The following is a 27,304-nucleotide window of genomic DNA, read 5'->3' as shown; positions in this document are numbered from 1 at the left end:
GCTCTCACTTTACTGGAATTGCTACATCTTTACCACAGCTGTAGGGTCAGCCTAATGACTGCCTTTTCATGTTACATGGGAATGAGTGCAGGGATGCCTCAGCAGCGCAGTATGTGTTCCCGTTGACACGTTTTTCTTTTAAATTTGTTATGGTGGCTTAGAGACTGCAGGGAGCCGAGTACCCTGCTACTTTAGCCAACCTCCCATGGAGCCCTGCCCCTCTTAACCCTTAGGGGTCCATGGTCACGGCCCCGTGACTGAATCACATGACATTTTCAACACGTGGTAGCGTCAGAAGTCGGTCACGTAGACCATTAGAGATAAGTGCATTCGAAAGTACGGACTTGAAACACTCTCCCACTTTTTATTTGATGTTGATAGAGCAAATACAACCGGAGATATGATGTTTTGAAACTGGAGGAAACGAGCGATATATTATTATAGCGATATAAAACAATTATATTTCTTACCATATCTTCGTCATTTCTTTTTCAAAATGGAAAAAAAAATGGCCAAATCTGCGGATTCAAATCCACAGACTGCATTAGCATTACAGGTCAGGGTGACAATGACAATGGTCCCCACCTGAACCGGATGTGAAAACCGGGAGGACTGGGTAGGGTGGGTGGGGGGAGCTGGAGAAAACGCCTATGTAAAGATATGCTTTTATGTCAAATGTTTGAGTACAGTTTTAATTTATTACAATTTTGATTTTATATACCTAATATTTGGAACCAATATTTACTTTTAAAGTCTTTGAAAAGGTTCGTTAAGCATCTTTGTGTTGTTTATGCAATAAATTATATACATTTTTCAAATCGGACTTTATATTTTTGGTGTGTTTTTTGGCCTTTTGTGTTGATAAATTAGGTTAAAGTGAAAAAATAATAGGCAGATGATATAGATGAAGTTGTGCTGAAAAAAAAGATACCGAACATGGGTATAATAAACATTTCTTTATATAGTATTTAACCCTTTCATGCATAGTGGTCACTACAGTTACTCTACAGCTTTACTCTTGTATATTCATGGGTTTTGTTGTTTTAGTTCCATATCAACCAACACAGTGGACACTTATGCATCATCTCATAAACTGCAATTCATACCATTATTGTAACTTTGCTGTTCTTCAGTTGAAATCAGTTGTTAATATTTACTTTTTGCATATTATCTCAATGAAGTGAGTAATAACTAGCATTAGAATATGTGAAAATGTGAGAAAACATCAGATTAGCTGCATTAAACATGGTTTCATTTCACTGTTTTCATATCACTTTATGATACTGGGTTTTAAATACATGTTTCTTTGCTTCAAGAATAAAATTCATGGTGTAGCTGAGTGGACATTTTGGTAACTCCATGAAAAACAGGTTGATTTAAAAAAAAAAAAAAAAAAATCAATCACATTGTTTTATTTTTCATGCCTAAAGAGGAATAAAAACACTCAAGAAAAAAAAAAAATCTTGATTAAGGTTCTCATAATTCATGCATGAAAGGGTTAAAGGCAAAATCAAAAGTACTCAAAAACGGCCAAAATAGGCTCAGACCCCTAAGGGTTAATCCATCCATCCATCCATTTGCTATGTAATACAATGCACTTTTCTTCTTCTTCTCTGATTAGCCCATCAGCTGTCATTGTAGAAACCATACTGCCACTCTTTGTTTTAGCATTTTCTTTTCTTCAAATACTCCATTATCTATAGCACTGCAGGCTGTGGATGAAAGGACATTACTAGTTATGGTTGAACAGAGAAGAAGTCCTGATGCCTTGGACAGGCCAGGCCCATTTATCTCTCTGGTTCCTGATGCAGTGTAACATGGGGAAACAATGCCCCAGGGCACCGCAAATATTCGCTCACATCAGCCAAGGAAGCAGTCGGGACAAAGGGCCACCACTTCTGTCTTGCTCATGTTGCACAAGTTGTGCTGATTTCACTGTGTATGGCAGTTTTTATTTTATCTCATATTTCATTCTGTCAGTTTTTAAAAGCCTTCAAAATTGATCTAACAATTTGGATTGAGCTTTTTGTAATGTATAATCAGTTGTGTTAAGGAAATCTGTACCATACCAAACACAAAAATGAATAAATAAGTACATTTTCATTCATTGCATAAGAAGCTGAAGGTGAAAGACTATGTCATTTAAAGTTGTGCCATCTGTGACTTAACCTGTTAAACCCTGATCATATTTTCAGGGGAAAAATGCCTAAAAAGACATACCCAAAGTAAATGAAGAATTACTTCACAATAATAAGGTTCATATGGATGTTCTTGGTGTCTATGGACATTTAGAGACCTCACAGAATCTATTCCCGTCGTCTAAAATATTGTATCTATTACTATGTCTGAGTAAACTGGAACAAACTAAAAGAGAAATTGTAATTTTTTATCCTTGCCTGTTTTTTTTTCAGATGGATTAACGATGATATGCATAAATTAATTGTTTGTGTCGGAGATTTTTAATAGCGTATATTTCACCCCACAAAGATTAAAAATCATGTTTGAACATTAAAGTTTGCACTAAAATACAATTTTGATGTACTTTTATTAACATTAGGGTCTAAACTTTGAGCAAAAGTTGAAAAAAACATTCATTGTCCTGATTTATTATATTTTTATAGTAGATGAATATTAATATAATTTTTTCGGCCTGGGGGCGGGCTGATAAGGCTAAAGGGGTTAACTTACCATTATAATGGAAGATGGTGAACAGAAGAAACTGATTAAGTGGGGAAAAAAAAAATCAAACATCTAACATCAGTGAAATAGAAAGATGCTCCATTTTCTGTTAGGTGTAGACATATGTGAAATAATCCCCAGACTATTAAAAATACAAATTGTAGTGTATTTCTCCTGTGTATTGTGTCATATTCTTGTTAGAACTTCCAAGCGTTTATACATTGATGTTTGGGTAATTGTTACTATGAATAAACAAATCTTTAGACTTAAGTATAACTGCAATGTTTTACAGATCATTACTTGAGAACAACCTCTGCTTTATGTCACCGTTACCATTTTAACCCTTTCATGCATGAATTATGAGAACCTTAATCAAGATTTTTTTTCCTGAGTGTTTTTATTCTTCTTTAGGCATGAAAAAACAACAACACTGTGATTGAATTTTTTTTTTTTTAAATCAACCTGTTTTTCATGGAGTTACAAAAATGTCCACTCAGCTACACCATGAATTTTATTCTTGAAGCAAAGAAACATGTATTTAAAACCCAATATCATAAAGTGATATGAAAACCATGAAACCATGTTTAATGCAGCTAATCTGATGTTTTCTCACATTTTAACATATTCTAATACTAGTTATTACTCACTTCATGGAGATAATATGCAAAAAATAAATATTAACAATTTATCTCCACTCAAGAACCAATCAAGAACAGCAAAGTCACAATAATGGTATGAATTGCAGTTTATGAGATGATGCATAAGTGTCCACTGTGTTGGTTGATTATGGAACTAAAACAACAAAACCCATGAATATACAAGAGTAAAGCTGTAGAGTAACTGTCCACTGTAGTGACCACTATGCATGAAAGGGTTAAAATCTGTAAAACTTCTAAAAATTGTTTGCATTTTTAGCTGCTAAACTGCTTCACCGGTTAGATAAGAGAGGGTTTTCAAAGCATGAGAATGATGATGACCTTGATTAAAGAATGAGGAGGAGTAAAAAAAAAAAAAAAAAAAGGGGCTTATCAACACATATGTCAAGGAGTGTGGTTAATGTCTAGAATTATGTCCAACACACACTTGCACATATGACCAATCTTTCTAACATCACCTAAATGGAAAGATGTTCCATTTTTTGTTAGTTTTAGACACACAGTCATGAAAAATATTATTAAACCACCCTTGTTTTCTTCAATTTCTTATTCATTTTAATGTCTAGTTCGACTAAAAGTACATTTGTTTGGACAAATATAATGAAAACAACAAAAATAGCTCATAGTAGTTTAATTTCAGAGCTGATATCTATCCATTTTCCATGTTTTCTTGATAATAACCCAAATCACTTCAGTTCTTACATCAATAGCTATGGCATTGTACTGACAAAAACAGTGCTTTTAGGCATTCCACGTTTTCTTTTCTGTCTGTTTTAGTCACATGATACACACAGGAGTTAGTACTGGATTGTATAACCATTGTTTTTGTTGACTTTTAATGGTCAAAATTTTTTTTCTGTGACTGTATGTGAAATAACCCCCAGACCATTAAAAATAGAAACTGCAGTGTAATTCCCCTGATTATTTGTCATATTCTTGTTTATAATAAATTTAACTCCCAAGCATTTATACACTGATGTTTGGGTAGTTTTTACTTTTTGGTTTGAATGAACAAATCTTTAGACCCAAGTATAACTGCAATGTTTCACGGATCATTACTTGAGAACAGCCTCTGTTTTACACAACCTTTAACATTTTAAAATCTGATTTGTGATTTTGTGATTTATTCCAAACATGCAATGAAATTTAACGTACACTACAAACAAAAAGTTAAGGATATATACTTTTTTATTTTTTTGCCATTTGTATATAAAACTATGTCTGGTCATTAAAACAATGTGTTTCAATTCAATTCACACAAAAAAAGTAAAAAGCGCTGTGCAAGAATCCCAACTGAAAAAAAAAAAATAGCCCCAAAATTAAAAATATCCTTAACTTTTTATTTGTAGTGTATGAACAAGCAAAACATAAATAAATTTACAAAAATCCACAATCAATGTTCTTAGACAGAAGAACAGCATAATAGTTTCATCTACATGCCTGAAAACCTGTAAAAATTCTAATAATTGTTTGAATTATTAACAGCTAAACGAGGGTTTTCAAGGCATAAGAATGACGATGATTGTGAATAAAGAATGAGGGGCAGTAAAAAAAAAAAAAAAAAAAAAAAAAAGAAACAAGGGCTTATCAAAACATATGTAAAAGAGTGTGGTTAATGTCTAGAAATATGCAAACACACACTTTCACATATGACCAATCTTCTAACATCACTTAAATGGAAATATGCTGCATTTTCTGTTAGTTTTAGACATGTGAAATAATCCCCAGACCATTGAAAATATAAATTGTAGTCTATTTCTCTGTGTATTAAGTCATATTCTTGCTTATAATAAAGCTAAAACTTCCAAGCATTTATACACTGATGTTCAGATAGTTTTTACTATAAATGATCAAATCTTTATAGACGCCTGCTTTATGTCACCTTTACCATTTTAAAACCTATAAAACTTCTAATAATTGTTTGCATTATTAACAGCTAAGTGAGGGTTTTCAAGGCTTAAGAATGGTGATGACTGTGATTAAAGAATGAGGAGCAGTAAAAAAAAAAAAAAAAAAAAAAAAAAAGAAACAAAGGCTTGTCAAGGCATATGTAAAGGAGTGTGGTTAATGTCTAGAATGACTTCCAATAAACACACACTTGCACACACACACTTGCACATATGATCAATCTTTCTAACATCACTTACATGGAAATATGCTCCATTTTCTATTAGTTTTAGACATGTGAAATAATCCCCAGACCATTGAAAATACAAATTGTAGTCTATTTCTCCGTGTATTCAAGGCTTAAGAATGATGATGACTGTGATTTTAAAGAATGAGGGGCAGTAAAAAAAAAAAAAAAAAAAGAAACAAGGGTTTATCAAAACATATGTAAAGGAGTGTGGTTAATGTCTAGAATTATGTCCAATAAACACACACTTGTACATATGACCGATCTTTCTAACATCACTTAAATGGAAAGATGCTCCATTTTGTGTTAGTTTTAGACATGCAAAATAATCCCCAGACCATTGAAAATATAAATTGTAGTCTATTTCTCTGTGTATTAAGTCATATTCTTGCTTATAATAAAACTTCCAAGCATTTATACACTAGGTAGTTTTTACTATAAATGATCAAATCTTTATAGACGCCTGCTTTATGTCACCTTTACCATTTTAAAACCTATAAAACTTCTAATAATTGTTTGCATTATTAACAGCTAAGTGAGGGTTTTCAAGGCTTAAGAATGGTGATGACTGTGATTAAAGAATGAGGGGCAGTAAAAAAAAAAAAAAAAAAAAAAGAAACAAAGGCTTGTCAAGGCATATGTAAAGGAGTGTGGTTAATGTCTAGAATGACTTCCAATAAACACACACTTGCACACACACACTTGCACATATGATCAATCTTTCTAACATCACTTACATGGAAATATGCTCCATTTTCTATTAGTTTTAGACATGTGAAATAATCCCCAGACCATTGAAAATACAAATTGTAGTCTATTTCTCCGTGTATTCAAGGCTTAAGAATGATGATGACTGTGATTAAAGAATGAGGGGCAGTAAAAAAAAAAAAAAAAAGAAACAAGGGCTTATCAAAACATATGTAAAGGAGTGTGGTTAATGTCTAGAATTACTTCCAATAAACACACACTTGCACACACACACTTGCACATATGACCGGCTGTCCACGGACAGAGGACAGATGGCCACAGAATGGCTCTAGTCCAGGAAGTGACGATGTTCTGTATCATTATAATCTGCTCCGTAGTATCCACCCTACTGCTGTGCTGGACAACATGTTTCACCCACTGAGAGCAGATACTGGAACAGCTCTTCTGCTGCTCTGTCACACATTCTCTTAGAGAGGTGCTGTGACAACAAACTATCTTGCTTTGTAAGTGCTCCTGCAATTTACCCTGCAGAGCCTTGGAAGGAAATAGTCGTTTCCAAAGTTAAAACCTTAAAGATTTCACAGTGATTTTTCTTAATGTGGAAAAGAAACAGATGAAAAAAAAAAAAGAAAGATCAACAAAAATACAAAAGACTGCAAATACAGCAGCAGCTTCCACTCAGCCCTTTACACATAGACTTGGATCACTCACAAGAGTTATTTCTGTCTGTCAGTCTGTAAAAGCAGAGACACAAGTACAAGGCTGCAAAGAAGCCTGATTGATCTAACACCTGTGTCTTTATCTTAAAAATATCTCGGCATCAGTAGCTGTGATAGCATTTTAATTCCAGGTTTATAATCACCAATTCATGTAAGCTTTTCAGTAAGAGGTTAAAGCCTGAGAAAACGTGCACTGCCACGGGGTTCAGCAACACAGCGTTAATTAATTTCATTTATATCACGGGCGCCACATCTACAACATTATTGTTCATGTGATTAGAAAAAGGAACAACTGGGAGCAGAAACATGTCTGATGTGAAGATCGGAGCTGATAAACACGTCGGGTTTTCTGTCATTCGGCGAGGGAATTTAGAGTATCTTTAACTCAACGTGGTAGAACACCTTTGGTTAGGGTTTTTTTTTTTTTTACAGTTGACTCGCGTCGCGTCACTGTGAAAGCATTCTCTCCGGATGATAATGTAGGTTACCAGTGTGTTTACAGCAAGCAAGTGTGTGTACATGTATAAACTGTAAACATGAAATATGCAAACTAATCAAACCGCCTTGGCTCACTCTCTGAGCTCTATTACACACAAATGAGGCATTAAAACAAACAGATTCAAATGCTTTTGTAGGTGAGGCCTTGGAAAAGCACCGTGACGACAACAGCATTCGTCTGCTATACTGAACAGATACGTGAGATGAACAAGTTTGGTTAAAGCTATTCAAGTATGATCTGGGATGAACACAAATAACTCTGACAAATAATAATAATTGCAATAATAATAATCATTTCTCTTTTTCCAGACCTGACAGGGGACGACTTATGCAATATGGTTCCAGAGTGACTAACAATAAATCTCTCTGACTCTGAACTAATCCTCATCAGCGCGACTTTATTTTTAATGGGCCTTGAATAACATTTCCACAGCTTTTAATGGGTTTGTGTGTTTTTCAGTGTCTACTATGACTGAGCACACACTTGGATTAATACCCTGTAATGTTTTCATTACAGAGCGGTGTGAGGGGAAAAGGGCGGAGCGTGTTGAATGTATTTCAGGCATCAGCCTTTACTCATAGGTGCTGAGAAAAGCATTCTCTATGGGACTTATTGCCATTTTTTTTTTACAGGAGAAGTCCAATAATGCTATGATGAGAGGTTGTAATGGTACTCAGAGAGAAGTAAGACATATTTTTACTCATTGCTTCCATAAACATGCCATAATTATTCACTGCTGCTACCAGGGTGAAGGGATAATGTCAGAGATTTATGGCCCAAGTGGTAAGAGTCTGAGATATTCATCAATCCTCTCCAACGCTGTGTTGCCAGAGTACTTGAGATAGGCTTCTCTGGCTGAATAAGGATCAGGGGGTGAGCTGCCATGCAGGCGGCCTGAGGTTTAGAGGTTGCAATAACACCCCACAGCAAGCCCAGCCCACTATCACATGCACTAAGCACAAGAGGAAGGACACAAGAATGGACATTACCCTCGATGAACCGCCATCATAACAATGGATTTTAATAAAACTCCATGTCTTAAAGAAAATAGAATAATCCCTTTAAACCTTCCGTAATGAGAGAGGAGGAATCTGAAGACTGTGATATTTCCCCTCCCTTCACCCCACAAGATTTTAGGCTTTCCGACGGATTCCACTAGCTTAGCTGCAAATCGCCTCACTGCTGTGCGATACCGCAATATCCTCTAAGAATGGGGTGAACACACGATCTGGCACATGTGTATGGGCACACAAAGACACACACACTCACTCACAAATCTTATTTGACTTTGAGTGATGCATCCTGGAGAAGTCCAGATTGCTGATGGTTCTCATTCCCCCACCAGCAAAAGTAGTTGGTGATGTTGCCATGAATCAGGCTACAAGCCCATCCAGGGACAAGCCATGGAGAGCCGAGAAGAAGAGGAGGAGGAGGAGGAGGAGGAAAGATGAAAGGCCCACAGACAGATCCTCTCTGTCCAGCAGTTAGAAGAATGAGCATCTGGCGGCTGTTTTCAGATGTTTTTTTTTTTTTTTTCCCCAAATCTACTTCCTAAAATCACACCAAGGGCTTTATTTCCGATTGTTTCTTAAAGGTATTTTGAGATTAAAACACAATGAGCATTCCATTAAAAAAAAAAAAAAAAGGGGGGGGGGGGGGTTTATCCCATAAAGACCCAAAAAGCCACTGGTGACCAAAACCGATCTAAAATGTTTAATAACTTCTGATCCACTAATCCGACCAATATGTGTAAATAATTGGTGTAAAACACAGTTTGTCATCTTTTCATGGTCATCACATATGACCCATTTGGACATTCTGAGGCTTCGTAGAGAGCATGGAAACACCGTCATCTTCTACAACATTGATTGACCCATGGAGTTGGTTCAGTGACAGTGGATGGAGATGGTTGGTTTATGTTCAGTTAATGATATCTTTGCTGATAAAGTCACTTTTTCTTCAGTTTTCTACATAATAACCCTCAACTTTAATCTGAGCTTTTATGAACATCGACCTGATCACCAGTAATTTTTCCATTGGACATCTGTGCAAAACTTTAAATGTCGAAAAAACAGAGGTGCCTAATGTTGGTTCTTCCATTAAATCACAAATGCAATGATTTGTTTATTTATTAATGTGAGATGACACGAGAAGTCATTCCATAAACATGGCGACGAACATAAATACGGTGTTGATTTACAGATATATTAATTATTATTATATATTACCCCTCTATCCTGTACTAAATTAAAAAATGATTCGGTTTCCTGGTGTGTCCACACATATTTCTTTTAAAGCTCTTCTTCTTTGTTTGTTATAACATCTGTCAACTTCTATTTTTTTTTTTTTTTAATCACGTGACACTAGTTGTGGAAAAAGCTCTTTCCATTGCAGTTTTGCATGGTATACCAATGTTGCTATGCCCGAAAAACCACCTCTTGCCAGGGCAAAAACTTTTCATCGAAAAACAAGAATTTTGGCGAAGTTGTCGTTTTTCCATTAAGCAATTTTTTTTGCGCAATTTATATTCATGCAATTTGAGGGTCAATGGAAAAGCGACTAGTGAATTAAATATGAGAAAATACCTGATTTTCACTAAAAAATGCAAAATGCAGAGGATAATAGTATAATAAACTGTAATAAAACACTTAAAGGGGCCACATTTGGCTAAACCCACTTTTATTAGTCTTTGGTTCATTTATTTGTGTATTTGGACCCTAATAGTTCAAAAAGTTTGAATTTGAACCCTCCAGGTGCTGCAAAGCTATCTTTATATTCATTTGGCAAAAATCAAGTGGATTTCTAAAACCTGTTTTAATTCCTTCTTAATTTGTTACGTCTATAACTAGCTACGTCATGACATTTGCACATATAAGGTCAAGACTTCCGACGAACATTTCTCCAAGCACGACATAACTGTTTGTCAGCAGCAGTGGTTGTAGTCCATACTGAAAAAATGTCCAAACTTCGAGCCGATTACCTAAAATGTTCAGTTGTTGGTTGAACGGGACAGAGCAGTACAGTCAACAACCTGGAGGGGGCGGAGTCATGTGCATTTAAAGGGCCAGCGCTCAAAACCACCTTTCAGGTGTCATAACTCATAAATAGGGTTGAAGATGGACCTGTGGAGTTGAATTAATGAAGAATTCAGACCCAATCATAGCATTTACAGTTTATGTAGACCACAGGGAAGTGTTTTAAAATGCATAATTCCATTTAAAAAAAGCAAAATATCTATCCTCTAAGAACTAATGGTCTCTTGTAACTACTAAACAAGAACATCTTCTATTGAGATAGAGTTGCTCCACATTAAGCTCAATCGCGTGGTCACTGGAGCGTTTAGTGGAATGACGCACGAACACGTCACAGCTGGAACAACGGGTGTAGTTACTGAAGGCATCAATTAATCATGTTTAAACAGACAGACCTGATGGCATCATGTGAAACAATGACTCCTCCATATGTTACCTGTTCAGAATAATATTTGTACACCATCTAATTACAATGCTCTCAAATCAAACTCTCCTTTCACAGCAGATGTTTGTTCATCAAACAACAGAAGAAACGCTTTAACAACGTATGAAGAATCACACATTAATGACCTCAAGGACTTACATTCTACCCTGCTTACGTATTAACAGATGTCTGTAAAAGTACAGGTTGTGGTCGCTTCTGATTAATGGGAAACAAAAATGGCACTTGTCAGGTATTTCATTTTAATCCTAAGTGTAAATCAATACAGAATTATTGTTCTGTATTTGTTGCTGTCATCAGTGATATATACATTTACTAAGGATTGAGTGTTTCATATTTATATTGCAGTGCTGATAAAGCCTCTCAATCACATGGACGAAGGGTACGAAAGGTTATATTACAGACTGCGTATAAGAATATCACAGGTTTTCTAACATCATCGATCGCAGTGTAACCTTTTAACTGTTGTTTCTCTTCATCTAATGACTGAATGTCAGTGAGTCCGTCCACAGCAGGAGGTTTACTCATGTTTTGGCATCTCTGTAGCTGCATCATATTATCTTCACTTTGGATCCACGAGAAATATTTTAGCAGAAGTGTCTCTCACAGAAGAAACAACATGTCTTTCAGCAGCCAGATTTTGTGTTTTCCTTTGTTTGCTTGGTTTTGTTTGTGTCTGAATCGAGTCTTTTATGCCTGGCTTTTTTTTCCCGTCCTAACTGTGAGCTGTACATTCTTTTATACGATAATTTACCCTCAGACAAGAATAACAGATAAAAACCTGATAAATAACTGCTTTAAAACGCAGCTGCTCCAATTAAACCGACTTACGCTTACACACGGATGCACATTTTGAATCATACTTCGATAAAAACAGCAGACTTTTATGGAAGTTACCCAGATGCATATTTACTTTCGTCAACATACATGATATATGCGTCTGAGGCTACATTCAGACAGCAGGTCCTAATGCACAATTCGGATTTTTTGGTGAAATTTGATTTTTTTGTCAATATTACATATTAAATGTGACTTCTATCAGTTTTGAATATGAACTGAATGCGACCCTGAAGTGACCTGCATGCACAGAAGAGGTCCTGACGTAATACATGACCACGCAGGCAAGCACTGTGTTTACGGAAGGGACACTTCTGGGATGCAGAATTGTGACGTTTGTCGCATTTCAATAGTCGCTTTTCCATTGGACATATGCACAAAACTTTACTGATATTTACTAAGTGTTGAAAAAACAAAAGTACGTAATGTCGGTTTTTATATTAAAACATAAATACGATGATTTGTTTATTTATTATCGCAAAATGACAGGAGAAGTCATTCCATAAACATGGTGATGAATGTAAATATTGTATTGATTTACAGATATATTCATTATTATTATATATTACCTCTCTATCCCGCACTAAATAAAAAAATTATTCAGTTTCCTGGTGTATCCACACATATCGTGCCATGTTTCTTTTAGAACTCTTCTTCTTCGCTTGTTGTAATGTCCGTCAACATCCTTTTTTTTTTTTTTTTTTTCAATTCACATGACTCTAGTTGCGGAAAAAGGTCTTTCCATTGCAGTTTTGCATGATATACCAATTGTGCTAAACCTGAAAAACCACATCTTGCCAGTGCAAAAACTTTTAATCAAAAAACAAGCGCTTCGGCAAAATAGTTGTTTTTCCATTATGCAAATTTTTATGCGCAAGTTATAGTCATGCAATTTGAGGGGCAATGAAAACATGACTAATGATGTAAAGATCGGAGAAATGCGACCTGGTCGTTCAGACTGATGTTGCATAGTAAAATAACACATATGTATCGGACCACATATGAAAGTGGCCTGGTTCGGATTTGTGCTGTTCACACCGTCTTTAACAGACTGGATACAGGTCACATATGGGCAAAAAAAAATCAGATTTGGGCCACATTTATCTGCAGTTTGAACCACAGCCCAAGTGTCAAAGAATTGCTTTATTTGACCCTTAAAGACCCAAACAGTACCTGATGACCTAAACCATCTACTGATTTAAAATCTTAAAGCCTGTTCATCTACTAAACCTATCAATACATGTAAGTAATTGGTGTAAAATGCAGTTTGTCAGGCTCTGTAGTTACCGTGGCAACACCGTCATCTACAAGATTGACTCATTAGTAAAACCCATGGAGTTGGATCAATGATAGTGGATGGAGAGAATTGTTTTTATGCTTGGTTAATGAAATATTTTGCTAAAAAAGTCACTTTTTCTTCATTTTTTTTTGGTTTCTGATATAATAATCAACATTAATATGAGGTTTTATGAACATCTACAAGGTCAGAAAATTGAATGTGGGGAAAATACCTGATTTTTACTGGAAAAAAAAAACACAAAATAGTGAATGTAATATTATAATAAATGGTGAAAAATCACTTAAGAAAGGTTAAATAGAGAGAAAAATTCATTTGGGAACTGCCACAAAAGTAGCACTGGGTCGTTATGCGTTAAAAAAAAAAAAAACAAAACATGCAGATGGAGTGAAATTATAGATACAATTCTGTCTATACATATTATATGAAAAATGTGTCTGTGTTTATCTGTCCATGAAATATGAATGGAGTTGAATGGAATGGCCTTTTCCAACAATCAGATAAAGGTTTATTGAAGGCCAGACTTACCAAGATAGAGGTTGCCATAGCTCCAAGTGTGAAAAGGGCATCTGATCTGACTTCTGACCAGTCAATTAATTTTAGAATTGCATTTTTTTTTTTTTTTTATCAAAGGTTCATTGATGATTAAAAATTAATTGCTTCGGAAAAAAGGCGGTTGAAAAAACTCAGAGATTGTGAGGACTTGAGATGCTTTGGAAAAATACAGTAATACTAGAGTCTTAAGATTAAACGTGCCACAAGGGAAGATTTGTGAATATTTAAGATGGATTAGAGTCTGAATATATAGTTGGTTTGGTCTTTGTGTGAGTTAACTGAAAGAACCTGTTCTTCAGCAGGACTTAATTTTCCTATTATTTTAGAAATTTAAACACTTAAGGTCATGTGTTCATCTTCTGTGGAAGTTTAATCACAATAATAATAAAAAAACAAAAAAAACCTTGATTATAAATTGCTTTTTTTAATGTTGTAAATCATGCTTATTGTTTTGAACTATTGTGTTCAATTAAACCGCTAACACCACAAGAGAAATAACAGTTGTGAAATTTTTATGTTGACAAAAATAATCAGGCTCTCTCTCATGAGCTTACAGACAATAAAAAATGCTTTGTTTAGCACTTTTATTCTTTTCTATGTGTTCTTTAGCGTTCTTAGCATAAGTAATTTGTGCTACATAAATATAGATTCAATATTACTGTAATGAATATTTAACCAAAATTTCCTGTGATGTCGTAACATCCCTCTATATTCTCTGATACAGCACATTCTTGTTGAAAAAAGGCTCTAATGTTTTTTTTAACAGAGCTGCTGTATACATTTTAATACACAATAAAGTATGTTGGAAACTGTTTAACACTATGGAAGCACTGATATATTGGCCAGACATCAGCATCAGCCGATATCCTCGTACCTCGTATCGTCCGTCTTGCGACAGAAACGTATCTTTCTGTTAGATTATTATTATTTTTTAAATAAATCTGTACGAGACTGTGTTCAATAATAGATAACGAGATGATAGAGCTGAATGATTTTAACCTTCAAAAACCGAGAACATCTACTGATCTAAAATGTCTAATAACTGTTGAACCACTAATCCTATCAATACATTTGAATAATTCAGGGAAAATGAAGTTTCTGAGCTTTTGACTGGTATCAGATGTGTCTTTTTGGACGTTCGGAGGCTCCGTAGTGAACATGGCAACACTGTTTTCTTCTGCAACATTGATTCACCAGTAAAACCCCTGGAGTTCGATCAATGACAGTAGATGTACTTTTTACATTCATTTAAGGATATATTTTCCTGCCTGATTTGATACTATAATCTTTGAATTAACTCTGAGCTTTTATATCAGTAAATTAAATGTAGAACGTTGCATGATTTTTACTGAAAAATGCAAAATACGCGAATAAAACAATAATAAACAGTGATAAATCATTTAGGAAAGGTTAGACATGGAGTAAAATTAAGTTGGAAGTCATCACAAAAGGTGTTCTAGGGTTAAAATGGTAATTATTTTATATTAATGATGAAGATTTCTTTGTGAATGGGGGGGATAAATAACAATAAAAACAAAACAAGTGGTTCCAGGCACAACAAACCCCGCCCCTTGCACATACTGTATCTTATTTTGGCAGCGATCCAGCTGATGTCATCATGTCATTGTGTGTGGTGATGTCAGCATATCAATTGCCTCTATATATGTTGCAAATTTGAAGTAAATTGAAGCAAAATTGATGTTTTTATAGACATTTGAAATCTCGCTCATTATAAGTAAATGGGAGGGGAAAAAAGATTTTAAAAAATTCATTAAAAATATGAAATTTGACCTACTTTTCCCAAAATGTAAACAGATCTATTCTGGGTCAGTGGCAATCTATAAACCCAGTTTGGTGTGAATTCAACCAATAGTTTTGCTGCTAGAGACATGTGAAATTTTATCCATTATAAGTAAATGAGGAAGTTAAAAAAAAAAAATCATAAAAAATTTGGACTTTTCCACTGACCCAGAATAGATGTGATTACATTTTGGGAACAGTGGGTCAATCTATAAACCCAATTTGGTACGAACTGAACCGATAGTTTTGCTGCTAAAGTGTTAACAAACAAACAAACAAAGAAATTCTTCAAATTCTGTAAATTGGCTTAGAGTCTGGTCCTGACCAACTCTATATGTAAAGTGTCATAAGATAACTTTACATAAAATTTGATTTGATTAGATTTATTTGTTCTTATTTATCTCTCCTTTATGTGAAGCACTTTGTAACATATGTTTTATCTTTTCTGGTTTTTTATTGTGTTTTATTGCATCTTGTTTTTATTTATTTGATCTTATGTATTTTATTCTTTTACTTATCCATGCTGCTATACCGATGAATGGTGGAACACTGAGCACTTTTTGTCCTGTCTTTTTGTCCTGTCTGTAAGCGTGATCAAGTACCTGTCTTGCATGTTCAATGTATGTGTTGTTGTAAAGCCAAGGCAATCACCTAGACTGCAAAACAAATCTACCTACAGGTATAAATAAAGTAACCTTGACCTTATTGTTTTAAAAAGAGCTATATAAATAAAGCTTTACTTACTTAATTACTTACAAACAAACAAACAAACCAAACCAAAAACAATATCCCTTACCTCCCCTTTGGGGAGGCCGTGTTAAAAAAGAAACAGAGAGTAACATTGGAATTGCCAAATCGGCCAAAATGTCATTTTAAATAATGGTATCAGCATCAGCCAAGAATTTCGCAACTGCTCCTTCCCTAGTTTTAACTAAAATATTCACCTGGAACAAAATAATTTTTTATTCCATTATGGACAGATATTCCACTAACAAGCAGTGTACTGTGGAAAACAAACCACACACGTACAGTATATATACTGTATATACATCCAAGTTGAACGAGTCCATCGACAGTGGTTCTATGAATTAGTTACCACCTACAGACTGGACTCATCATGTACATTAAATATAAATTTTGTTGAGCAACACAATATACTGTCTGGATTTTGTGTGGATAGTGTGTGTACGTATATGTGTGTACTTACTTTATTGTTTGGATGTGTATGTGCAGGAGTTTGCTTGTGTTAGTGCAATTGACAAAGCATGACATTTCCCTTATTTAAGCTATTCACCAGCTAAGGGATGCTGCTGGATGATGTGGGGGTGGGGGTTTCTATCACCCTGCCACAAATAACAGGGAAAAGTCCATTTCATCGCCTACTACTGCACTGTCAGATCTCAGGCTGTCTCCCCTCACTGTACCCATGCTGTCCTTGTAATATCACATCCCCCTCCTGCCGCCTCACCCCCACCCCCCCCCACCCCCACCTCCAAGTCCCACTCATGCATCCCTTTAAAAGAAGGCAGGAGGCAGTTTGTTAATCACACTCCAATCACCGCTAATTAGAACAGGTCAGCTGGTACGGCCAACACAATACCATCCCTACACGCCGCTGCTCCTCCTCCTCCACCTCCTCCTCCTCCTCTTCCATCATCCCTCTCTATCCATTTCCTCGGACAGCCCTATCAGTGGGTTACATCTCCCTACACCACTGCTGCCTGTCTGTTCGTGATAGCAGCTATGGCAGTCATCTCCACAGAGGCGAGCGATGTGCTGCCAGCAACTCCGCCGGAGCCAGACAAGCCCGTATCAACGACTGCTGCAGGCATGTTGGAGCATGAATTAATCGCTGTTTAAAACTGGCAAAAATGCATTCGATATACTTAAGCTTAATTAATACATTGCCACCAATTTTGCAGCGCTAATTAATCAATTTGAGGCCGGTCTCTGGTGTAGAGCTGTCCAGATTACGCTGTCTGGAAGGATACACAAGTGAACATCAGAGGCGGAGATTAAATACAAGCATGAAAATAAGATGCTGCGTGTTTTTTAGTTCTGAACACTGTACCACAGAGCTGAAATTGAGAGAGAAAAAAAACTATAATTAAAAAAAAAACAAAGTCTTAAGAAAAATGAGAAATCAGACACAAATATGGTAGGCCACAACCTACACTGCAGAAACTCCTGATGTAGCCAAGATCTTAAATCTCGCTGTAAAGTCTTATTGATCTTGTGAGAATAATATACCCTGCAAGGTGAGATTGTGGAGGATATATTTATATCATCTCTTACTAAGTAAATCTTAGAGCCAATTATTTTACATGCATATCAAGTTAAAATACTGTTCGTGACAGTGTTTGCAGAATCGCTTTGTCTTCTGAGGCTGTTTTATCTGTGAGAACTGGCCTTTTAACAACTATTATCACACAGAAGTTAAACTGTTTTTTCGATATACTGGCAGTCAACACATTAATTCATAAAGCTTTATCAAACCGCTGAGTTTCCTCCAAACCGCATGTGTTGGCTAGAGCATGTCTTTGCTTATTACTTAGCTTCAGCTCTTTAACATTCTCCGCCATCCTTGCGGGGGTTCTGCCTCTGACTCACACCATGATATTCAATAAAACATAGATGCTGTTTCTTCTTTAAACAGTATTTTTTTTTTACTTCAAATAAAATCGAAAACAGGCTGCATGCTCTGTGTGGTCAAAGACGTTCACCTGTTGGAATCTCCCATTTAACATCAATAACCAGGCCACACCTTGACTCAGACAGGTGGATAAATGAGTTAACACACACTGTTTCAGTCTCTGATCATTATTAAATCCATTATGTCAATTTCATATGAATAAACTCATTGTCTGTTGTTCAAATTTCACACATATTTGGTCAAAAATGATCTTTTATACTAAATAACCTTTAATCCAACCTTGTCTGGTATTTTTGAGTTTCTTAAACCTTACCATTACAGAGCTTGAAATGACTACACTTCATATTATTTATTTGAAGAGATTACAAAAGCCAAGGTGTTTTTTTTTCTTTCTCATCTCCAGAAATACTTAACAGCACTAGCAGGTTATATTACTCTTTTCTGATTTCTGTATCCTCTCAAATGACATTTAAAACATTAGTATTTGCAGTACTGACTATATGATGGATAAAAACAGGGCTGAAGACTGGTTAGGATTTAATCTACATGCTTAGGACTTCAGATAGGAAGACTTCTGAGCCTATTTTGAGTACTTTTGATTTTGCCTTAATATACTACATATAAATGTTTACTATACCCATGTTTGGTATCTTTTTTTTTTCAGCACAACTTCATCTATCTTATCTGTCTATTATTTTTTCACTTTAACCTACTGTATCGACACAAAAGGACAAAAAACGAACAAAAAATATAAAATCCGATTTGAAAAATTTGTATGATTTACTGCATAAATAACACAAAAATGCTTAACGTACCTTTTCAAAGACTTAAAAAGTGAATATTGGTTCCAAATATTAGGTATTTGAAATTAAAATTGTAATAAATTAAAACTATACTCAAATATTTGACATAAAACCATATCTTTACATAGGCGTTTTCTCCGGTTTCTGCATCTGGTTCAGGTGGGGGTCATTCTCACCCCTACCTGCAATAATAATGTAGTCTGTGGATTAGAATTTGCAGATTCTGCCAATTTTTTTCAGTTTTGAAAAAAGACAAAAAACGACGAAGATATGGCCAGAAATATAATGCCCGCCCACCTCATTTTCATACTTCTATTGACGTTTGTTTGCTTCGGTTTCAAAGCTTCATATCTCTGGTTATATTTGTTCTATCAACATCAAATAAAAAGTGGGAGAGTGTTTCAAGTCTGCACTTTGGAATGCAATTGTCCCCACTCATCTACGTGACCGACTTCCGATGCTACGACATGTTGAAAATGTCATGTGATTCGGTCATGGGGCTGTGACCCTGACTAAGGGTTAAGAAAATAAAGGTGTAGGAGACAATCTCATGGACAGTGATCAATGACGGGATCCATTTACAATGTATTTGCATCCATAAACAGGTATAACTATGTGCTTACATGAGGAGCTCCTTCATGTACAGTACTGTGCAAAAGTCTTTGGCCACGTTTAACATTGTAGTTTTTGCAGGATGGAAATGAGCATACATATTTTCTGTACGTATATTTCTGTTTTGCTTTTCTTCAGATGAAAGAAACTATATGGAATATGTGCAAAATGCACAAAAAAATGGAGCTAAATGGGTTCTAAAGGTTAAGGTCACGATTTAGTGTGACCCCTGACCCCATGACATGAAGCTGCACAAACAGTTAGAAACATCCGACCTGTTAATACTGTTTTTAATCCTTAATTTTCTTTCTCTACTATTATTTAAAACCCCTCACTGATTGGTCATTTTTGTATACTCATCTATTTTGACCCTTTTACTTATTAGACTGTCATTTTTTTTTTATTCCCTCCTGTCTCCACCTGAATATGCCCCACCCACACAAAATAATCATAATCGTACACACACATACAAACAAACTCACCTCTAAATATCCCTCTGTTTGCACCCGTCTTTGTTTTGTTTAATGTCCTTGAATTATTCTGTCTTGTCTTGCGTCTATAAACTTGTATTTCTCGAAGTCTATGAATTAATATGCCAGATGTTTTGTCTTTTATTTTTTGTTGCCCCTGTCATGATCGTTGTCTAGCACTAAATAAAAAATAAATAAATAAATAAATAAAAAAAAGACAAAGATCAAACCTGATATATAACAGAGAATTAATGCAATAAACCTCCTATTTTAGGAACAAACGTTTAACCCTTTCATGCACGAATTATGAGAACCTTATTCAAAATTTTTTCCTGAGTGTTTTTATTCCTCTTTAGGCATGAAAAAAAACAATGTGATAGAAAATTTTCTTCTGAAAAATAAATAAAAATAAATAAATAAATAAAATAAAAATGATAAAAAAAATATAAAATACATTAAAAAAGTAATAATGACAATAAAATTCTCATGAACCTATTTTTCATGAAGTTGCAAAAATATCCACTCAGCTGGACACCACACGTTTAATTTTTGACACACAGAAACATGTATTTACTGATAAATTGTGTGAAAACTGTGGGGAGGGCTTGTGATTATGGGGGTTTATCCTCAGGAGAGATCTACATAATGTTACCAATTCATGTCAGAAAAGACATGTAGTGTCTTAACACTCTAATAAAGATATGTGTAAAAAAACAACGAAAAGAACAACAAAATCCATGAATATACAAGAGAACAGCTGTAGAATAGCTGTCCACCGTAGTGACCACTATGCATGAAAGGTTTAAAGACAGATTACACTAAATATGATCACTTTGGTTTATAGAAGCTGTTTTTCCTGCTGTATATACTTCACATATATCCAGATTGGATACGAATACAGAGACTGAGAAAAGCATATGTGTGGTCAGTACAACTTTACTAAACCAACAAACCTAATGTTGGCTCAGGACTTTTACACAGTATCATATATAACATAAGGAAATGGATTAAAACCAGTGATAATGATTTTAGATAATTAAATTTAGAGCAGCAAAGTACACTCTATTTACTTTCCATTCTCATATTTCAATTTCCTTTTTTCCTAAGCCTCATTAAGTAGCCATTGAACTGTATCTGTACATGGGGTTCTGCCGTGTGATTTATTTTAAACAGCAAAACAGAAATAAAATACAAAATTATACCTCCCTGAGCGGACTAAATGCAGCAGATTAATAATATGTTGTAAATACTCCCTTGGATATAAAGCAGAATGTGCTGCTTATGGACATTCAACTGGTATTTTGGCCACTTAATAGAGACACACTGAAATAGTGCCAAAGTCCTGAGGACCACACCTCCTTTCTCATCACTGCTCTTGCAACATGCCCCGGCCTCCTGCTCCTGCACCTGCCCCACCCCCAACCCCCCACCTTAAAGCTGAGCTAAGCCCTCATGTTATTGGCTAAACACAGCCAGCTGCAGCCGGTTAACTGTCTAATCTCACATCAATCGATTTCCCCAAACAAGGAGAAGTGAAGAAGTGGAACAAAAGTCGTGGAGCAAGGGTGAAAACACAGCGGAGGGTGAGAATAAACGAGAGGGGCAGCGATGAGTGACAAAACAGAAAAAGGCAGGTTATAACCGTTAGTTTCCAACGGCTTAGGTCTCTTTTTTTTTGGGGGGGGGGGGTTTGACCATCAAAAGGATAATGATCGAAGGCGGCTCACAGAAATGTGGATACAGAGGCTGCTGTTTGTGCTGGTAGGCAGTAACCGCACACAATCACCAACAGAGTCTCACCTGGACTTTTCTTTTTTTTTTTTTTTTTTTTTTATTGACTGACTACACCAGAGCAGCCTGACACCACCTTGGCTCACTTTGTCATGTGTGCCCTGTTCATAAATGCGATTCTCCAAGTCCCTCATGGACAATTAAATGTGAACATTTCCAAAATGAGAAACATATGGGGCTTTTTAATTGGCCAATTTCTCTTGCCAACATGTATGGCTTTTTTTTCATTCTGAAAACCAATGAAAAGGAAAAAAGAAGCTATTTAGTCAGACGTACATATTGCAGCACAGAGTGTCGCACAAAATGTCGTTGTCCTAGCGTAAGGAGTAAAAGAGCCCTTCTGTTATCTGGATTAATAGCACCATTACAGAGAATCCATGTTCAGTATACAGCGCTGTACTTCTCCACACAGTCAGCGAGATACATACTTCTTGGTGTGGAGACTTCAGTGTATTTGTATTTCTGTGAAAATATCTGTTTTGCCAAGCAGGTAATGGCCCAAACCGAGATACCGAGGTACAGGACATGACTGGTTAAAGCTACGGTGAAAAATTTACCATACATTCAATTCGCTTAGTTCTCCATAAACCTACATACGATGTTGGTTTTCCTCCGTTTCCTGGCCTTACACTAATCATGCAAGATGGCTGAGGTGAAGAGGACTGCAACACTTCACATCTGGGGAGTTATTGTTCTACACATGTCATGTGTAATCTGCCCGACCCACTGCGCTTAGAATAATTATTCATATTTAATCACCACACTACGAAGCTACATCGCCTGCCGCTCACTAAGTCATTTTCCATGTTCCATTATCAAAGTTTCAGAGATGGGTGCTCAGGGAAGGGGGACTAAATGGAGAGGCTGAAGTAGTTGGGCTTATAAAAACATAATGGGCTTGTCTGCTTTGATAAACTGAGGACGTGTATAGACTGCGCATTCGCTCACACCTCAAATACACACACACACACACACACACAATCACACATTAAATAAGAAAAGTGAAGAGAACAAAGTAGAAGACAATAAAGTCACCGAGGACTGTATAAGTTCAGATTGTGAGCGTCCAGGCAAGTCAAAAAATAAATTGTTAATCCAAATAACTGTGGCACGAGGAAATAAACCGGTAGGCATTTGGTTGTCGTGTGTTTCGTCTGTGTTGTTTTTCATTTACCGTGCAGTCAAATACGCCAATGAGGCTCTCACCTTGCTCCAGAGGTGGTGGTTTTACGCCCGTCGCCTTCAACTTGAGGGCCTCCTTTGCAGACATATCGCAGCAGGAGCCTTTGTTGGTGTCCTGGTCGCTGTCAGCCTGGTCGCTGTCACCATGACCACTGTCTCTGAGGCTGGCTCGCTCTGGGTCTTTAAATGTCGAACTACTAGACAAACAAACAAAAAAAGAGCATTAGTATACAGTCTGTTGCTGCGAATTTTAAAAGCTTTTTTTTTTTTTTTTTTTGCCTCAGTGGATGTTTGAAGACAGGATGAAACATTCATGAGCATCTCTGAATGCTTAAGTAAAACAAGACAAAATTATAATAACATTATTTTGAACGTATTAAAACACCGCAATAGTCGCTGCTGGAGTATGAACTAAGGATTGGCGATCATATATACGCAATAGAGACAATAAAATTACAGTAATGACCCATTTTAAACCTGATTGGATGTAAATGCAGCTTATTTCTTCACTATGACTCAAGTGAAATTAATTGTCAGTATACTTCCTGTTGTTATGGTAGTGCGCGGGGACTATCGGAGGAAAACAAAAAGTCTGGGATGTAGTGATAGTTATAGATCCCAACTCTTACCTTTGAACAAACTGCTGTCTGCTACCCATATAATTAGGCTCAGTGGGGAAATTGTCCGTCTGTGGAAGAGAGAGAGAAAAAGAAGTATGTACTGGGCTCTGTGGAAATGAGTCCTGCTGTGAAACAAGATCTCCTTGTGACATATGATTAATTATATACAGATAAAAATAAAGTACATGATGGAGTAGGGGCAAACAAAATAATGAGGGTGTATCTTTTATGCTTGCACATTTTATTTACAACATAAAGAAGGCTAATTAGCCATTGAACAGTAAAGCACAAAATTAAACATTAAAACTGGCAGATACACAATTGTTAACTGTTGCTGGTACAATAGGCTTGATGAGCACAGGGAAACTTTGCCGTTACTGTGTTGAAGCACCAACTAATCATCCATTAACTAGCTCGCGACACTATTTTTTTTTTAACACAAATTAAAGTGCAATTTGTTAGTTTCTTTAACAACATTTCTGCGACACACAGTTGTGACACTGCTCTTTTTTTATTTTCACACAAACAGGAAAATTGTGAAAGTTGGTGAAAAAAATCCGAGCTCATATGTGTTGAACCATGTGGAGTTCACTTGATACGAAGCAACCAGATCATACACAGGGGGATTCAAGCTATGTAGATCAATAGAGCAAACACACACCCGCACTTGTGCACACAAGCGCACACGTGCAAGCAAAGCTGAACAGGAAGAGCACTAGAAAAAAAAAAACAGCGAACTCATATACAAAGACACAGTACGGTATGCCTTGACAACCCAGGGTATAATAGAAAACCACTGCAAACCAGAGCCTGTAAAGCAGAAACAGCACAAACAGTTCTCAACCCTAAGCACCGAATGCAGCGGCACGTTACAGACTGGATCAATCACATTGGCACTGAAAAATGTGTCTCTCATTGTCTATCTCTTATTAATTACACCCAAGCGCCAAATATGAACGTTTTTAATCACGTCTATCTAAATAAAAGGTCACAACAACCCAAGATGCTTTGTGACATTTACAGGAACACATGTTACTTCTTCTGTTCTATTTGATTGTTAAAACAAAATGAAAAGGCAAATGAGCTCCACCATACAACACAAAGAAAACCTAAAGCTAAAAACAAATGTGTCAAAATTTGTTAGTATTATTATAGTCTCTACTGGGTACGGTTAAGATGGATGGAAACAAATGCCTTCCAGAGAAATAGCTTTCATGCTGTTGTAGAGGTATTCATCATAGTAACACAAATAATTACTATATGTAGTGCACAACTCTCTGTCTTGAATTGATAGCAGCAAAATGTCATGTTTAGTGAGTAATGCTTCCTTGTGCCAGGGTTTTTCACATGCACAGCTTGACTCACAGTCAATAGAGTATTTCAATGTCATCCGTGCTCTGCGGTGGCTCAGTATGAAAAAGGGTGTGTGAAGGTCAGACAGGCCACCGCAGTACTTTGACCTTCCATGCTTTTGCCAACACGTTTATCTCCACCTTAACATTCTATTCCACCTCAGCCTTCACCAAGATTAAAAGAAAACACCCACAGAATATATCAAAGACTGGAATCTGACCACAGAGTAAGAGAAGAATAAATGTTTGAAATCGTTTGGCATTGAAATAATAACAGCCTGAGTTTTTCAGAAATAAAAAAAAAAAAAAAAAAGGATAGATGGAAGTCTTTATATTGATGTGCCCCTTCTGTACTTTCACAACCAGGGACTCATCCTTGGATGTACTTTTCAATCATCTCAGCCCTGTGAGCTTCAGATCTGATAAAGATGAAAGTATATTAACATACATAGCTTTCCTTTCAATAATTAATGTTTCATTTACATTCCCCATGTGTGCATGTGAAATGCATATCTAACCAGAGACAGATCGATTATGTGATATTCAGCATTTTACAATTATCAGGATTTTGTTTTGAGATTATATAAATTCACTGAGAAATGCACCTTTGATATTCAGTGGTCTTCATCTATGTCCTCCCTGCATCACTAAGTGACTGAGCATGTGTCACAAGAAGTAGCCATCATCAGTGAAATGGAAAAAAAAAAATCATTTTACACTTTAGTAACTGGGATGGATGGATGGATGGATGGATGGATGGGTGGGTGGCTGGCTGGATGGATGGATGGATGAGTGCATGGATGGATGGTGGGTGGGTGGATGGATGGATGGATGATGAGTGCAGAGTGCATGGATGGATGGATGGATGGATGATGAGTACAGAGTGCATGGATGGATGGATGGATGGATGGATGGATGGATGAGTGCATGGGTGGGTGGGTGGGTGGATGGATGGATGATGGTGGGTGGATGGATGGATGGATGATGAGTGCATGGATGGATGGATGGATGATGGATGGTTTGGATGGATGGATGGATGGATGGATGATGAGTGCAGAGTGCATGGATGATGGATGGATGGATGGATGGATGGATGGATGAGTGCATGGATGGATGGATGGATGGATGGATGATGAGTGCATGGATGGATGGATGGATGATGGATGGTTTGGATGGATGGATGGATGGATGGATGGATGGATGATGAGTGCAGAGTGCATGGATGATGGATGGATGGATGGATGGATGATGAGTGCAGAGTGCATGGATGATGGATGGATGGATGGATGAGTGCATGGATGGATGGTGGGTGGGTGGATGGATGGATAGATGGATGGATGGATGATGAATGGATGGACGGATGGATGGATGAGTGCATGGATGGATGGTGGGTGGGTGGATGGATGGATAGATGGATGGATGGATGATGAATGGATGGATGGATGATGAATGGATGGATGGATGGATGGATGGATGGATGATGAGTGCAGAGTGCATGGATGGATGGATGGATGGATGGATGGATGATGGTGGGTGGATGGATGGATGGATGATGAGTGCATGGATGGATGGATGGATGGATGAATGATGAGTGCATGGATGGATGGATGATAGATAGATGGCCAATTCTATGCAAAACTTAACAATAAAAACTGTCCAGATAGGACTGAGTGTACTTCCTGTGCTGGAGTTGAGCAGAGGATTTTATAAAAAAGTAGTTGTCGAAATAATGTCATCTAGAGCTATTATTAAAAAGACCAGCGCAAACAAAGCCAACACTGTTTTTTTTGTTGTTTGTTTGTTTTTTTGCAGCCACTATAGGAGATCTGTAACTGCTAGATTTCAATAACTCACACATCAGAGATACTATGACGCCATACATTTGAATTAATCAGTTCCAAATATCTGTCATCAATCTTGCTGTAAACCCATATCAATCAATACAAATATCTATGATTGGCCGCCAACTATTTTTAGCCCACAAAAGGCTGAAAAAGTTCACCCATTGGCACTAACTGCAAGTATTGTTCATCAAATGACAATGCTCTACTGCGCTTTAGTGTAAAAGTATCTTTGTTAATATACTCAATGGAAATAATTAATCACCGCTGAGTGATATTCGCAATGGAAGCTTATTTCTTTTCTTCTTCTTTTTTTTTTTTATTTGGAAAGGAAAAATAATATGTTCCACTTTATGTAGAATGTATTCCATACCCAACCCCGACCCACAAACACTCACAAAGACACTTACACACACACAAGCCAATAAAAAGCACATTACACCACTTCATAGAAACCTCTTTCCTGCCAATTAGAGTCCAGGCTTGATCTTAAGCCTCCATCTCTTCCTGTCTGTTTATACTACCCGGCCCTTCCACTACAATGGGCCACTTTCCAATTAATGGATCGATAACGGCCAGTATGGGCTGCTTTTCGCTTTCCCAGTCCAAGTTTACAATGAAT

At 36.5% G+C, this 27,304-nt stretch overlaps 1 protein-coding gene across 4 annotated transcripts in view; it reads right to left on the bottom strand.

The window, feature by feature from the left end:
• Positions 1-27,304, bottom strand: part of pcdh17 (protocadherin 17) — a 93,867-nt gene that overhangs the window by 31,112 nt on the left and 35,451 nt on the right. For 2 of the 4 annotated variants that reach the window (XM_030121489.1, XM_030121506.1), the window contains exons 3-4: positions 23,499-23,557; positions 22,894-23,066 (exon numbers count right to left, since the gene is read on the bottom strand). In XM_030121489.1, the coding sequence (XP_029977349.1) occupies positions 22,894-23,066; positions 23,499-23,557 (232 nt within the window). The remainder of the gene's footprint in view (positions 1-22,893; positions 23,067-23,498; positions 23,558-27,304) is intronic. The other 2 variants (XM_030121497.1, XM_030121515.1) reach the window with 1 other exon arrangement.

The sequence above is a fragment of the Sphaeramia orbicularis genome, chromosome 3, assembly GCF_902148855.1.
Source record: "Sphaeramia orbicularis chromosome 3, fSphaOr1.1, whole genome shotgun sequence".
Taxonomy (NCBI): domain Eukaryota; kingdom Metazoa; phylum Chordata; class Actinopteri; order Kurtiformes; family Apogonidae; genus Sphaeramia; species Sphaeramia orbicularis.
Note: the sequence above shows the minus strand (reverse complement) of the source record. Positions and strands in the feature narration are given on the sequence as shown.